This window comes from Onychostoma macrolepis, chromosome 24 (assembly GCF_012432095.1).
Source record: "Onychostoma macrolepis isolate SWU-2019 chromosome 24, ASM1243209v1, whole genome shotgun sequence".
Taxonomy (NCBI): Eukaryota; Metazoa; Chordata; class Actinopteri; order Cypriniformes; family Cyprinidae; genus Onychostoma; species Onychostoma macrolepis.
Genome location: NC_081178.1, coordinates 20099755 through 20116698, shown reverse-complemented (window position 1 = coordinate 20116698; position 16944 = coordinate 20099755). Strand labels below are relative to the sequence as shown.

The 16944-nt window shown below is 34.5% G+C and overlaps 2 protein-coding genes across 5 annotated transcripts in view; one reads left to right on the top strand and one right to left on the bottom strand.

Moving 5' to 3' along the window:
- Window positions 1-2935: 2935 nt before the first annotated feature.
- On the bottom strand, window positions 2936-6270 carry zgc:56095 (Ferritin, lower subunit-like). 2 transcript variants are annotated; one of them, XM_058765201.1, is made up of 5 exons: window positions 6119-6270; window positions 5002-5102; window positions 4554-4700; window positions 3684-3809; window positions 2936-3554 (listed from the first exon to the last, which is right to left on the bottom strand). In XM_058765201.1, exons 2-5 carry the CDS (start codon window positions 5098-5100, stop codon window positions 3405-3407), a joined length of 522 nt encoding a protein of 173 aa, XP_058621184.1. In that variant the 5' UTR covers window positions 5101-5102; window positions 6119-6270; the 3' UTR covers window positions 2936-3404. The 2 variants fall into 2 exon arrangements, with proteins under 2 accessions (XP_058621184.1, XP_058621185.1); XM_058765202.1 differs by lacking the exon at window positions 6119-6270 and adding an exon at window positions 5266-5289.
- Window positions 6271-8090: 1820 nt separating this feature from the next.
- Window positions 8091-16944, top strand: part of ptprh (protein tyrosine phosphatase receptor type H) — a 20918-nt gene continuing 12064 nt past the window's right edge. The window contains exons 1-2 of one of the 3 annotated variants that reach the window (XM_058765196.1): window positions 8091-8401; window positions 16288-16546. In XM_058765196.1, coding sequence (XP_058621179.1) covers window positions 8354-8401; window positions 16288-16546 — 307 coding nt within the window. In that variant the 5' untranslated portion in view covers window positions 8091-8353. Of the gene's footprint in view, window positions 8402-10409; window positions 10519-11142; window positions 11281-16287; window positions 16547-16944 lie in introns of those variants that run through there. The other 2 variants (XM_058765199.1, XM_058765198.1) reach the window with 2 other exon arrangements.

The window sequence follows — 16944 nt, the reverse complement described above, 5'->3', positions numbered from 1 at the left end:
CTTGTGATCATTTTGACCACGGGTGAGATCTTGCGTGGAGCCCCAGATCGAGGAGATTATCAGTGGTCTTGTATGTCTTCCATTTTCTAATAATTGCTCCCACAGTTGATTTCTTCACACCAAGCTGCTTACCTATTGCAGATTCAGTCTTCCCAGCCTGGTGCAGGTCTACAATTTTGTTTCTGGTGTCCTTTGACAGCTCTTTGGTCTTGGCCATGGTGGAGTTTGGAGTTGGACTGTTTGAGGTTGTGGGCAGGTGTCTTTTATACTGATAACGAGTTCAAACAGATGCCATTAATACAGGTAACGAGTGGAGGACAGAGGAGCCTCTTAAAGGGGTCATATAATGCCATTTTTGTACAAGCTAATATGATTCTTTAGGGTCTAAATTGAAAGTTTGTAATATACTTTAATTAAAAATTCTCATTAGTATTGTAAGAAAACACTCATTTTACCTGCTCAAAAACAGCTCTGTTTTCAGCACACCGTTTTAGTGCGTGTGTTTTTAAATGCTAATGAGCTTTGCTCGCCCCGCCCCTCTGTTCTGTGGGGCGTTTTTGACACAACACACGTGGAGTGTTGCCTTGACAACAGTTGAGGGTATATTTTGAAGAATGGCAGCGGGAGTCTCTGAGGATACTGTGCAATCGTATCAATTCGAACCGGAGTCGGACCCGGAACAGGTAACAGATAACATAACTTATTCTGGCATAATATTGAAAAACATCAATTAGAGTATTTATAGTCTTGGATCATATGCATTTGCAGGATGTAAACAGTATTTTGCAGGTATTGTGTTACCATTAATTTTCATGCAGTTATAACTGTTTTTTATTTATTTAAATTTTTTACATTACTTCTTAACAGACACCGTTATAAACCATCTACAAAAGTAAGCTTAGTGTAGTGTTATCATGTTAACTTTAATACCTGTGTACACAGTTTGTAATAACACAATAACCATAACGTTTTGTTCATTATAAACCTGGGATTATTAATTATATTGAGAACGTCAGAATAGAAAACATGTATGTACCCTGAATGTAAACATTAGCCACATACATGGTGAAGCGTGCTAGCGATTTGCAAAGATTAATATAAAGATTAATATAAAGGTTAATTAAGCGTTACACTCACTTCTTCTGGAGGTTCAGCAGGAACACGAATAGTTGGTACCGATTCTTTTTCAGGAGCAGCTTCTTAGCAAAACCAGCTTTATACTGACCTTCATTTATAAAGCAGTCTGGTGAAAAATGATTCGCGCAAACATGAAAACATTGACGTTGCTCGTGGGGAATATTCCTTCAAAAGCAAAACTCAGCCACTGTGTCTTCAGCGGTTCGGACTTAGGAACATCAAAATGACTGCTGTGTTCATTATTGCACCGAGAACAGAACACCACAATCGCTTAGGACGCCATTCTGCTCATAGACAGCTCCAGCGTATATCAACAATGACGCGGACTATGATTGACAGCTCGCTCACGAGCAAGGCGGGTCTGTGTTGAAACACTGCTGTCAATCAACCATCGTGGGAGGCGTCCGACCGTGTGACGTCACACGGTCGAGCGGCTTGATTTGATACGGGGTAAAACAAATAAGGAGATTAAAAAAAAACACTGGATGGATTTTTATCATTTTATGATGGTTGTGTACAGGCACTGCTAACACACATTTCAGTACAATCAACTTGTAAAAGTGCATGTACCATTATATGACCCCTTTAAAGAAGAAGTTACAGGTCTGTGAGAGCCAAAAATCTTGCTTGTTTGTAGGTGACCAAATACTTATTTTACCGAGGAATTTACCAATTCATTCTTTAAAAATCCTACAATGTGATTTTCTGGATTTTTTTTTCTCATTTTGTCTCTCATAGTTGAGGTATACCTATGATGAAAATTACAGGCCTCTCTCATATTTTTAAGTGGGAGAACTTGCACAATTGGTGGCTGACTAAATACTTTTTTGCCCCACTGTATATGGACCATAAAAGCCTGCTGTATCAAAACTGATACTTAAAAAACAAACACATTTTTTTTTGTCTAAACCATAAAACAAATTTCAGGCTTTACAGAGTAAAGCTCTTAAATAAGTTGTGTTTTCCACTTTGTTTTGGGTCTCATTCTATATCTACTGTACTATGACAAAAATGTATTTTAGATCTCTCTCGGTTGTTGTACCTGGTTAAACAGTGCTATACAAATGAATTTTATTATAAAACTAGTATTTTACAATTTCACTTTTTCAGTTAGGTCTATGTAACTATTAATCATAGAAATAAATTGTTGCTCAGTGGTTTTGAGAACATAAACCACACAGAAAACATTCAAGCACAAGAACGCCACTGGATACTTTTTTTATATCCAAACAACACACATAATGAGTCAGCGGTTTCAAAGTCCTTATCTCTGTGGCTGACACATTTTAGCTGCCTAATGCATAACTGCCTTTAGCGTCAGTTAAAACAACTGGTGTGTTCAGCCGCGTCCATGTGCAAGGATGTGTGTGGTGTCAAATAAGAAGAGCAGTTTTTCCTCACTGTCAGCACTTTAAAGAGCAGGTTTAATGCAATCCAATTAAAAAAAAAAAAAAAAAAATATATATATATATATATAGAGCTCAATATCTTAAAAGGATTACATAAATTTATAATTTGCTTTTAACAGATTCTCAAATTCTGAATTTACCTCTCGATTTAATTAAAAAATAAATGACAATCCCCTTACGAAGGCTCCCCATTTTGACAAGGGACGGCATTTCACAAGTTTATGAGCAGGACAGCAAGATCCAATGTGTCAAGTTACTCTGCAATCTGTCAATGATTTGCTCAATTTGATTATACAAATGCATCTTTACAAGTGAGCTGCATGCTCTATAAAAATAAATACTGTAAGGAGGCCACATTAAAGGTCCAAGAAAAAAAAAAAAGCGAAAAATGTTTTTGGAATGCTTGATTTATTGTTGTTGCTACTGTATATTGACATTAAGCACCATGTTTGAGGTATAACAAATTCATAGCAACTAAAGTTTCTGGAGTACAATACGTACATATAAACATTTTTTTTCAGTGGTACACTGTACTAAACCCTTCCTGAAAAACCTACAGGAGCCACAGGCTGGTCTTTGGTAAGATATGACTTTACACTAGCACATATACAATTCTGTAAACATACATGGGGTAGTTAAGGCTTGAACTCAAGGGTACCAATGTTTGGACTAGCACATTTTAAATAGATTAAAAGTACTTCAAATTGTGGTGGCAAAACACTGGGTGGTTCTTACCAAAATATCTCTTGAAAGGTGAAAACCATGAAACGAAAGGGTTGTGCAAAAATCCTTAAACTCCTTCACCAATGCACATATTGTTTAACGGAATGCTGGCAACAAAACTCAGATGCAAGCGAATCAAAGAGTGTGCTTGTCAAACAGGTACTCTCCCATTTTGCCGTGCGGGTCAGAAGAGATGAGGCGACTGAGGCTGCCAGCGTAGTCACCCAGCATCTTAATGGTGTCGTGACTGTCAGTAAAGAAGTTGCTCTCTAGGAAATCACACAGCTGGAACAGTATGATGGGGGAAACAATTTTCACTGTTATTCAAAAACAACAAGCAATTATATTGGAAAACACACAAAACAAATGAGAAAGGGGATACAGTTTCAGTTGCATTTCTTTTATGCTACTCACATGAGGGTCAGAGTTTTTTCCAGCTGCTTCATGGATCTCCAGCAGGGATTGGTTAAGAGATTTCTGATGGTCCAGAGAAAAACTGATAGCATCCATACCTCCTTTCCAATCATCACGACTGGGCTTCTGATAAGTGATAGGAAGACAGATAAAAATGGATTTTTATGGCAATGACACCAGCCTTGTGAAAAGTAAGTGTGCTTAATTCTATTGAAAATTCACTTGTAAAGCACTTAAAACTTTAAAAATATATTTTTTTTTATTACTATACTTTCACAAAAAAAAAAAAAAAAAAACGAGAATGCAAACTTGCAGTTACAACACACTTATGTTTCTTCACACTTAATATTGTCAAATGAACTATTTCTTTAAGGTACATTTTAAACCTTTGTTTTAATCAATGTGTAACATTGTAAATGTTACATAATAAATATATTGATACATGTACTGAAAGTACATTGACTTAAGATGGCTACATCAACTGTAATTGGGAAAGTGATATATTTACAACAGTAAATTCCACTCACTTTCAACAAACATTCCATTCAGTTCTTAAATATATAGTTTTGAAAGTATATCATTTATGTAAAAAGGATTCTTTTTAAATGTATGCTATGTGGAAATACAGGGTTTCAGTGTGCGATCTACTTTTGTATAAGAGATATCTACAGTTGTAGCTTTAGCAGATTGTCATATGTATTATTTTTCTGATATTTTATGGAGCTTTGTCTTCAGCATAAACCTGAGTTTTCTACCAAACATTTCCTTTTGTGCTGCACAAGTGTCACACGGGTATAGAATGGCATGAGGGGGAGTAAATGGACGACAATTCCCATTTTTAGGTGAACTATTCTTCTAAAACCCACTCACCACAATGGTCTGGAGAATGATTCTTCCTCCTCTTGTGTTTTGATACTCCAGCAGGCGCTCCACCTGATCCCTCTCCTTCAGTGAACGCTCTAGGAAAAACTTTGAGAAGTTGGGCAGAGCCACATCGTCTCGGTCAAAATAAACTCCCTATAATGAGACACAGAGACTGTATTAGTGTTACGGTCTAAATAGACATGCAGGGGTCAATTATTTGTACATGAACAATTTTATTTCAGCATCAGTACGTATAGAATATTCAATTCTAAACACTCAAATATTCCATTATTATTCAAAAAATATTGTAGAGCATGTGCACAATGCACTTTTAACATAAAATGTTTAATGTCAGCAATTATTTAATGTTCAAGTGTATTTCTGTGCATTTCATAAGTAAAACTAAATAAATTATACAAAACAAAACAGCTAAAGCCAATGTTTGTGAACAGACCAGGGAGAGATACACATATGAAGCCGTCAGTTTGAGGTTGATCAGTTTATTGATGTTTGCCTCATTATTCGGGTGGAAATTCTGCTTGACTAGAGACATTTCTGAAATGAAAACACACAAAACAGATTAACTATATTGCAAAATAAAATAGAAAACTTAAAAAGGTTAGTTGAGCAGAGGTGGATTCAAGACAAATATTACATGTACTAACAAAATGAAAAGAAAATGTCAATGTATGTGCATATTGCACAACTCTTGTCTTACCGTGCAAAGTGTGTTCACTGTTCAGTGCTGATATGGAGGGTGTATGACACTGAATTCTGTCTAACCCGTTATAGATTTCAGATGTGACGTAAGACAAGGGAAAGTACTAAAGACATGCAACTCTCCTTGGAGTATGGCTCTTTGTTCAAAACAGGGATATACTGATTTTAAAAATGAACTTGTATAAATATATTATATAAACCTTTTTCATATTTGCGGTGAACTGAATTCAGCCTGTAATGATATGGAAAGTTGTGTATGGCTAAAATTAAATATTTATTTTGCCATTGCCATCTTAAACCACGATTTAATTGTATTAAATTAATTATATAAAACTGCTTTAATTATATTTTTACACAAGCTTTATTGTTGCTCGTTTACTGCATAAAAAATGTAGTTGGTCTAAAATATTAAGTAGAGGAATCATAGTAGGAAGTTAAGGAAATAGGATTTCTCCTGAACTTCGTATTTCTATTCTATTTTAGACCCACGCAAAGTCTGTAAGTCTTTGAACAATTACATTCATACGATATTGAGGATTACACAATATCTTCAACATGTAATTTAACGTCCAATACAATGAGGGACAACACAAAAATCCAAAATAATGCTGCAAGTTTATATTTGTACTGATTTGTTTGACGTCATTCCTGCAGATGCTGAAGCCCAAGTCAACCACTTTTGAAATAAAACTTTTGAAAAAAAAAAGGAAAAAAAAGTGTGATCTAAAATGTTATCAAATGTAACGTCACGTACAAACAAAGAAACATGGATGCCATTGTTTATGGCTTTCTGCTGTTGCATTATATATTCTCAGATTGTCTTTAACCGGACATGTAAAGCATAGACTCACCTCTTTAGCAACGACACGCGCCAGATTACTGCTGGAGACTAAGACTTTAATGGATTGATTTATATATAAATCCCGTTTATATTCTCGTGTTCGTTGTTTCCTCGGCAGTAAATCTTCTTGTTGCTTTAACGCACAGCGACACCCACAGTTGAGGAGTCAAACACATCCAGTCATGGCATGAATTTGAAGTAACCTACTGTTTATTTAATGTGTTTATATATAGGCTACACTAGCTTTGCTTGTAATACAGAATCAAAAAACTTTAAGTAAGTAAATAATAATGAGCAATAACGGTTTTCCAGAAAACTGAGACAGTTATGTTATGAAGTGTTTTTAAACATTTTTTTATGTGTATTGTTTGACAAGTTTAGAGTTAGCCTACAGCTTAATTTACATTTTGATTCTATTTGTTTTTATTTGTTCTTTTAATTAACATAAAAACAAAGTTTAATCATTTCGTAAATTACATTAATTTACATGCAATGAACCCTACAGGTTAATGATTCTTTTCTCTTAAAGTGGTTAAAGCATTGAATGATTAAGCTTGTTTGAGGGTTGGCTAAAAATTTAATATGGCATAAGATTCATAATAGGGTTCTACATAAAATGTCGTAAATAATATAACAGATAAATATAGTTTGTGGTAATTTAAATGATTATTTTAATAATATTTTTAAAATTCTGCTATGAACTGAATATTTATTTTCTATTTATTGAGGTCTATGCCACAATTATGATTTTGTTTTATGTTTTAAACCTAGAAATGGCGTTTTTATGTTAGATAATACTTTTTTTTAAATCGTATATTTCTCCAAAGAACAAGGGATTTGTGTGCACCTTTATTACTTTAAAATGAAACAGGACACCAATTTGTACTTTCATGGAAAGTGCCTGTTGACAAAACAAGTGTTGTGTTGATTCACAATTCAGCGGAAGAGGGTCATGACAGTTTTGTTTTGAGAAGAAAAACCTGATGAACTGCTTTTGAGAAATATGCATCACGCTTGCAATTATACAAAAAGCAACATGCTTGTCTCTGCAATTTAATCACTGTGATAAATAGTAGACATACATGTACATCCTATCCAGAAATATTGTGTAAACAAACAAGTAACCATTTTTCATTTTTCTTATTCACTGCCTGTCAAGACATTTTGTTTGTTTATTTGTTTACAACGTAAAGATAACAATAAAACTATTTTCAGTTATGTGATTCAGTTATCACACTTCTACATACACTGTTTGGCAAATGGCAATAAATAAATAACAAAAAGAAAACATAGAGAAAGACATGGTGGGAAAACAATTACATTAGTGCTGACTGTGCTCCTCCTGTGTTGGCTGAAAATTAAAAGTAAACTAAACCCTCCACAGTTAATTTCCTCCACATATCATTAGACCTACAAAATAAAAAATAAAAAAATAGTTAGAAAACATCACTCAGCTATATAGAAATGCTCTCTGTATGCACTCTCTGTATGAAGACTATATTACGATGTGCACAGTATCAGATATTATATTCAAGACACACCCTACTATGGAACTTAACTTAAGCCATAACTTTTGTCTATTGTTACTGTAATAAAGACAAGAATAATGGGGCATTTGTCACCATTTGATCTTTTGAAAGGAATCTAGATTCTTTTGTTAACTTGCCAACCCAGCAGAACACCATTCAAGGGAAAACTAAAAACAAAACTAATGACCACAATTCAGTTCTATTCGTATATTTTATTTCTTTGGAGTTACTTGAAAGCATATCCGAAACCAGAAATAATTTACATTTAAATTTTTTTTAAAGTTAATTGGGTGAAAGAGGAAGACCAACCTAAATAAAGCATAGGGGAATGAGGGGCAATAAAAAAGAGAGAAGAAGTGAGTTATGACCAGTTTGGAAAGAATAAAAGGGAGGAGTTTCAAAATAAGGAAGAACTTTGGTTTAAAGGCAGGACAAAGGTTGATGTGCATTGTTTTACCGTCATGAGAAAAAGGAGAAGTGGCAATAAAACAGGTCATAATCAGTCACCACAGAGGGAACAGAGACAGAGAAGCGTTAGAAACCAAGAGTTTAAAGAGAATAAATACATAATACTAAAGGTGTCGTGTGTGAGCGCGTTAATGCCAACGTGCTGGATTAGTTATTTCGATTAAATATGGTTTTTGAATGCAGAGGTTAAATTGAAAATTCCAGTGTGATAAAAGTGCTGTTTACACTGAACACTTACCGGGTTGATCATGGAACGAGTTTTGACTTTAGTATTCCTGTGTGTGCTTTCTGCATGGGTAAGTCACTCTTACTCTATATACAACTGTTATTTGTGGTTAACTGAGACTGGGGTTCAGATTGTAAACCCATAGCTGTACATGACAAAGAGGTTTCATTTTTAGGACAAAAACACCTGTGACCGATACCAGTGACATAAAGCACAGCGAAGTCAAAGAATAGCTCCTTTGATAAAAACTTGTGCTTAATTCAAAGGGAAACTATGAGTAATTGATGTAAATCTTTAAATATATATCTAACAATTAATTACAATGAAGCAGCAGCGAGTAATAGATTGAATTGTACATTAGAGTATTAGTTTGCTAACACTTTGTTTTAATGGTCTTCCAACAGACTTTTTACTGACTAAAAGTAACTTTGCAAGTAAGTCAACTTATTCTACTAACCCTAACCAAACAGTCTACTAATACTGTTTTAATTAGTTTACATGTAGTTCCAAATTAGTTTCAAACTTACTTATAGTTAGTAGAATGTGTAAAGTGGGACTCACTTGAATTGAATTGTACTTAACCACTATGTAATTACATTTAAATTAATAATTTGATACAATGCACTTATGTTTTTACGTACATATTGTACTCATATTTGGAAATATCACCCTGTGAATAATTTCTGTAGTTACAATTACACTGTTGACCCCACCTCTACCCCAAAAACCTAACTATACCACCAAACCTGCCTCTAAACTAACCTTTCCTTACCACCTAAATAGCAGCAAAAGAGTTTTGCAATTCAACATGAACACAATAGGTACACTGTACCTAACAATTCATAATTCATTCAACATAGTATTTATAGACACCTAATATGAAGTGGGATCATAAAGTGTAACCAAATTATCTTTCCAAGTCCAAGAGAACTGCTGAAGACACAACCACTACAGTCTATTCTAGTGATAGTTAGTTGACATGTTTTGTTTTGTGTATATATATATATATATATATATATATATATATATATATATAAATGTAAAAATAGCCACTAATCTGATCTTCTTTTAAATGGCGTGGAGATGCCAGTTCAGTGGATTCATATTATATATTTATGGATCTAATGATTCACTTCTGAAATACAAAACCAGTCCAAAGTCCTGCAGATAAGTGATCATGAGTTTTTGTGATCTTACTTTAATGGATATGGCATTCTAATTATTTATTACTTTAAACACAAAGAACTAAACATAAAAAAATAAAAAAAATCTCTTGTTACATAGTATATTTTGTTGGTATATTGTTAGCATACCTGTCAACATTTGGGTACCACAATACGGGAGACCGGGTTTTTAATCAATTAAACCATAGCCCTTTGAAGTGTAAGCTATATCTAAATGTACATGTATAGTTTTTTATTTATTTATTTTTTACTGAAGCAACACCTAAGCCTTCTCCCATTTCTATGAGTGAACCGTTTCTGTCACTGCAACTTCCCGAACAGGCGAACACACACACAAACGAAATTGTATGCCTGATGAAAAAATATATTTAAAACACGTTCATATTTTAGAAAATGTAGTTAATATTTGCATCATTAATGATTTGTCTTATCCACCTGCGACCAGCACCTGCAAATAATCAGAATGCATTTTTTTATACCCGCCACCATCCGAGCATCACTACTGCCACTAGGTTGTAAAGTTGCCAAGTTGAGGGGACAAATGGGCTGAAATTTGTATGTGTCTATTGTGTGAGAAGGATGCGTTTCATACAAGATCTGGCAACCGGACAACCTTGGAATATATTGACGTGATTATTCATAGAATGAGGTTTGGGCCATACGCACTACCGGCACATCCGGGAACTTAACTGTCAATTTCGTTACCGCCCCTTTTTTGGGGAAAACAAACTAGACTTCCCATAGGCTTCAATACAAAATAGCGGCAAAAAGCAACGTCTGTACACAGCCGACAGACGTGAACAACTTAAGTAATCACTAGGATTAATCATGTCAAGTAATTATATGTCCAACCTGCCTGCCATAGAGCGTGAAAGATACATCCACAAACTTAATTTGGTCAATTTAAAAACTCATTATCCCAGCGTCAAATTGGTGTAACAACCCCACCCAATGGCCAGAGGTGTCTTGCCGGACATTTACTCGTACCTAATCTAATCACCAGGTAAACCAGTGAATGATTTTACTTCGTTTGAAAGTAAACATCTTTAAATGTATATATTATGTCCTTATATTTAGAGTACTGAGTGCACTTTTCTGTCAAGCCATACAACTAGCCTGGCTTAGCTTTCCATAGCATCCGTAATTCATAATATTTCCATAACAGCAAGATATGGATGATGATGGCAGGTAGCCTGGGTTAAATTTGGGTTTTTACAAACATTATTGGTGCACCCGACCACACAACAACTCTTTAGCATGTTGTAAGGTTAGTCCACTTCCTCGATCCGATGCCGTATGGCCGTTTGTTTTCCCCTAAAAGTGGGCGTGAACCTGTTCAGAGACATTCTATGACGTTGCGCCGGTTGTGAGTATACAAATTACTGGTGTTTTACAGGAGGTGAATGTAGCAAACATATAAAATACGCCCAGTGGGATTTTTTTTTAATAGCAAGATTAAAAATACGGGAGAAATACGGGAAAATATTTAAACGGGATAATAGCGGGATAGAATGGTGAAACACGGGAGAATCCCGGGAAAAACGGGAGGGTTGACAGGTATGATTGTTAGTTTTATATATATATATATATATATATATATATATATATATGTGTATGTATATGTAAGGGATAATCAACGGCTAGCTGCGCATTAAACGATTTGAATGCACGACGTGGAGGCGAAGAACCGCCCGACGCGCAGCGGATCTCTACACTGTGTTTGAGATTTATACAAGCAAAGGATTTAACTTTTCTGAAGTAACTGGTAAGTGAATCTTTGAGGCTATATACATTTTGTTTTCTCTCTAAAGAAACCTTCTGAGGCTTAATTTTGAGACCCCGCCCGTCTAAATAAACGCTTCTCATGCAGAGATGTGTTGATGTGTGTGCGGCGCGCGTCTGAGTGAAAGACTGCAGTTTCCGAAGTGAGGAGGGAATATTGCTGAATTTAGTTTTCTGTTTCAGGTATAATTCTGTATGTCCATCAGTTTACATAATGACGCTTGCAAACTCGCGCTGTGCCACAAGTCGGTCTGTTTTAAAATTAAAAGAGGTTTGAAGCCACCATAGTTTTCTCAAGCTGAGAGATAAGCAGATGTATGTGTGTGAGAAAATATCATATATGGTGTTTAAAAAATAAATGACACAGCGGATGATAAGTAAGGAATAATTGACGAGGGGCAATTATTACTCCGCTTCGCGGTGTGACCGCATCACCACCTCGGGTGTGCATTATTTTTCTAATAATTCAACGGACCGAAGTCAATTATTCCGCTTATACTACGGTTGCCACACCTCAAGACATCGATCAGATGATATATTTCAAGGCATTCGTCCGGTATTTCTACTTAAATCCCTATTGTGAGTAGGATTATTTCTTCCACATTTCATCCAGCGCCTCCGTTGCTAATGCCAAAACGTCATTTTAAAACTAGTAATGGAGGCTTGAGCCGTTGATAGCAGATTAATGTAGTTAATACAGTTAATAACTAAGTTATGAGAGAGAGAGATATTACCTCTGTGCGTCTCTCAATAGTGTTCGGCAGCAATGTCTCTAGTTATAGTGAAACTTTTGTTCACGAACAGCGCCGTTGTTGTTACCTCACTTGTGAGAAATCATGTAGTTTTTAAGTTGTTTACTGATAAAATCGTCAGAGTAGCGCTAACGGGAGAGATAGAGTATGTGCTTTCTGTACATATTTTGTGGCAAAAACATGGACATGATCTGTCGTTTTTATCATATTGTTTACTATATTTATTTGTTTGGCCAGTGCCGTTTGAAATAACAGAAATCATTTGGCAAAGTGATATGGTCATGTAATGCGGTCAAGAGCTGCCTGGAACTACGTTCGCCCTGCGTTCAGTGTTGCCAACTAATTTTCAGAGAAAGTTGCTAAAGGAAGGTCAATTTGTTGCTAGAAGTTGCTAAATGACGTTGTGATGTCATTGGGCGATGACGTAATTGCGTAATCACGGTGCAAAATTGTCACAACATCAAACCTCAGCAAAAATATGTATTTTATATATGTTAATTTAGATTTGTCTGTAAAATAATATGCATAATATAATATTAAAATATAAATAACTGTATTTTAAAAAAAACATTGAATTATTGAACACTTACACATTTTTGAATGATTAAAATTTAAGTTTTTTTTGGTTTTTTTAATGGCTAGTAAACTAGTAATATAACACATTCTCAACAATTATGCTTTAAGCAGTGTATTAGTAGTTAGTATGCTACACTCCAAGAAAAGGCTGTAAAAACAGGGCACAATCTATTATGTTAATATGAAAGAATTTTACGTATTGGTTTTTTACCTGCATTTTAAATTACGCATTGTGTTTTCGGGTTACAGGGTTACAATGGATAATGGATAACGTCCTGGAAAATTACTAGTAGCCTATATTTTCCATTTTTCTTACAGCATACTAACTGATCAACAATCGCAAGTACAAGCTATAAAAAAGTGTAGCCTATCATAAATGAACAATTATTCAATTGTTCAGTTGTTATTATTATTATTATATTGAAGAAATGCAAATAGCAGCTAATTCAATTAATGTGATGTGTGTACTGCTAGGCATCTTTGGTTTTCTTTTTGTGTAATTTGGATGAAAAATGTGTCTTTTTATTGTCTGAGTCACTTATCAAATGTTGCTAAAAGTTGCCAAATAAATTTTTAAAAATTGCTAAATTTGTTGCTAGGTGCTTTTGGAAGAAAAAGTTGCTAGGGTAGTCTGAAAAGTTGCTAAATTTAGCAACAAAATTGCTAAGTTGGCAACACTGCCTGTGTTTCCCTGAAAATAATTGCACACCTTAGAACGTTGGTCAGCCAATCAGATTCAAGCATTCAACGGCCCCGTAGTATAAGAGCTCATATTCTTTGTTTTTATTTAAGCTCCATTAGATGAGAGGCAGGTTCGGAACATTCTCTTGCTGTTTACTGTTGCTGTCAGGAACCATTTTTTTAGTGCAAGGACAGCATTTAACGAACTTGCTTTAAAAAAGTAACATTTTAATACATACATTTTGGGTTTTCATATTTTTTATTGTGTGGTAACCGTTTTATAAAAGTAATAAGGTACTCGAGGCCTTGCTGTACCAAAAGGATAGTACAGTAATACCAATAATTTGTACAGTATAATAATCATTAAGTCTATGGAATGTCCTCATAAAACATGGAAACCAGTGTTTGTGTGTGTACCTGGTATTCCACATTATGGGGACCAAATGTCCTCACAAGGATAGTAATACCAGTCATTTTTGACCTTGTGGAAATGTTTTGGTACTCATGAGAAAAACAGCCTATAAATCATACAGAATGATTTTTTATTTTTTTGGAAAATCTAAAAGTGACAGTAGGTTTGTGTTAGGGTTAGGGGAAAGAAAATGCAGTTTGCACATGGGAAATAAAACATAAAACATGGGAACATGGGAATAAAAAAAGTGTAGATGTATAGGACATGTATAGGATCTCCAATTTTTTTATTGTAATATATTGAATAAGAAGAGGCAGCTAAACTTTGGACAGGTACTTTTGCATTTCGTGTTTTATACAAGCTGCAGATTTTCATTATACACCATTTCCTTGTTTGTTGTGTCAACAGCTTTCCTATCAATCTATGTGCAGTTTTATTCCAGTAACTTGTCAAAGACAATCATTCACTAGACTAATCATAGATTGTTTCAGTGGATGTCCAGATAGGTGTCTGATATTAACTTTTTATATGTCAAATTGAAAGAGGGATGCTTGGTAATATATTATGCTAATATATTTTACTGTAGTTTATTTGTCATGCCACTGTGTGCATTTGTGTAATTCAGCATCATAAAATTCAAAATTGTACATCATTTACACAGTGGCTTTTGTGTTTAACATTACATATTAATGATTTCAGTTGTATTTCAATTTGCATCTGCCTCAAGCAAACTCACACAGCATCCATCTAGATCAGTTTTAATCTGAACACTGTGTTGGAATAAATATAGTAAATACCCTTCGGTAAATACTTAATTTTAAAAGCAAATGCATTAACAGTTTTAGTCAAATTCTCACTGAAAAGTTGTGTCTTTAGGAGTTCTCTTGGATTTGGGAAGATAATTTGGTTACACTTTATTTCAGTAGTAAACTTCAGACATTCAACTATGAGTACCTACATGTCAACTAACTCTCATTCATTTGCAACTACATGCTACAAAGCTACAAAGTTGCAAAGTTATGTCTAGTTAGTAAAATGCACCGTAGTACTTTTCACTGTTCAATTACTGACCACTTATTTCTGGATTAATGTAGGCTGTAGATCCAGTGACAGTTCTAAATGCAGGCCTCATTGACTTAAACTGCAGTCCTTTTTAAGGAAAGTCTGTTTACTAGACAGATAAATAAGACCAACTCCTATCTACGTGAGTGGGGAAATAAATCTCAAAAACTGTTTCCCAAACTCAAATGTTCAAAAACTGACATAAACATTCTCATAAATGTTGTTTCTTGTGCTAAAACATAGTTAAAAAGGTCCACCCAATGTGCAGTCCTAAGCTTCAGGTTTATATGTAAAACAGTGTCGTGATAAATAGGGTCCTCCCTTCAAATCAGGTCTCCGTTAACTACAAGTTAATAGTTATACCAAGTACACACAAATGTAAATGATTTTAAATATGTATATAATTGTTTACTATATACAGTGCATGATAAAACAAACAACTTAGGCAAAATATATTAAATATTATTGTGAATACATTTAGGGTAAGTGCAAATGCATGATGTATATGCTAAGCTATCATGTTAATCATGCTATTCTAGTATGTAAGCTAACTAAAACAAATATTAATAAAGCAATAAGCCCCAAGAAGGTTTGCAGGGAATTTAGAACAGCTAACGAGCATTGTTAGACATGATGCTGAGCAGCAGCTGCAGTGATGAAATTACTTTATTAACTGGTGATTAGCTCTTTTATGTATTACTAGAACCACCATGTTGTTTCTCCCATTCGTAGGATGATTTTCAGTCAGAATGACGCATCCTTACTTTACTAGTCCTTCTGAGGCTTGTAGGCTAGAGTCCTCCTTAGCAATGAAAGCTAGAATAAGACAGTTCAGTGAATGACAAATGTCTACGGTTACAGACAGTTTAGCGTTATGCGATTAATTTACAAAAAAAAATAAAAAATGCCTTCATCTCTGAAATATATTTTGTCTTGCGTTACATAATGAAATTGGACTAGCTCAGTGTGATTCTCAAATTCTTTTATTAATTGGAGTGCTTGCAAAGGATTGTGGGTTATTGGTGGACACAAAGGATACACTTGATGTATCCTTTAAATAATGCTGAATGAAGCACACTAATCAAAGGCTGTTTTTCAAGGATCATTCAAATTGAGCTGAAGACATGGAAGGATGTATATGACTAGGATGTATATGTCAGTTTAAGAAGCAACCCATAGTAATACTATGTATTGTTCATTTATAATATTGAAGAGATTCACAATTAAGGGGGGGATTATTGGTTCACTGGAGACTCACAGATGTTTGATTGCACATGCTGAAGGATGGCCTAAAAAGAGCATTGCAGTAGTGACAAGAGCCTGGGTAAAGACTTGTGCAACATGCTTTGATAAGATGGGATATATCGAGCAAATCTGCATGACTGGTGATATTCGTGATGTCTTTACAATTCAGCTGGTCGTCAAATGTATCTGTTGTGATTGTTTTGGAATCTAGCTATTTTATAGAACATTTGATTAATAAAATGAATGTCATTTCTTTCCTCAGGCAGAAATCCCTGATGTTATGGAAGTTTCAGTAATTGGTCGAACAGAGACAGAATTAACATTTAAATGGAAAGTTGAAAACAGCAGTTACAGTTATATACTGGCAACAAATGACATTGTCTTAAAAATCAATGCATCAGAAAGTGATTATTTAAATTATACAGTCCCGTCTCTGTCTCCTGGGACTAACTACACTTTCACACTCTACACTGTGTTTGAGAATTATACAAGCCAAGGATTTCACTTTTCTGAAGTAACTGGTAAGTGAATCTTTGAGGCTATATACATTTTTTTCTCTCTCTCTAAAGAAACCTGTAATAATTGTGCCAAATTTAATTTGTGTTAATTTTTGGCTCAGTAATATCAATTAATGATCTTTCTCAAAATCTAGTCTGTTCTATATATTTTTATTGAACTTGCCTAATTGCAAACCGCAAGCAAAATACAGAAATATTAATTCAAACATGTAATTCATCACATTACCTATCAACATGATCGTTTAACAACTCACAAACCAAAAGTGGTTGTATTGTTGACAGCTATTCAATTTGTGCAGTCTTTCTTTTAAAATAAATGTAACTTTACTGATATTTTTCTAAAATGCAAAAACATTCAGACATTTGTAGATTTCCAACTATTTTCACTAATTGTACAACTG

What these genes read in the sequence shown, in the direction of transcription:
- zgc:56095 (XM_058765201.1), bottom strand. Translation starts at nt 5,100, where the DNA reads ATGTCTCTAGTCAAGCAGAATTTCCACCCGAATAATGAGGCAAACATC. An exon ending in TCATTCTCCAGACCATTGTG is followed by an intron (nt 3,810 to 4,553) that starts GTGAGTGGGTTT and finishes ATCACTTATCAG; the next exon opens with AAGCCCAGTCGTGATGATTG. An exon ending in GAAAAAACTCTGACCCTCAT is followed by an intron (nt 3,555 to 3,683) that starts GTGAGTAGCATA and finishes ATACTGTTCCAG; the next exon opens with CTGTGTGATTTCCTAGAGAG.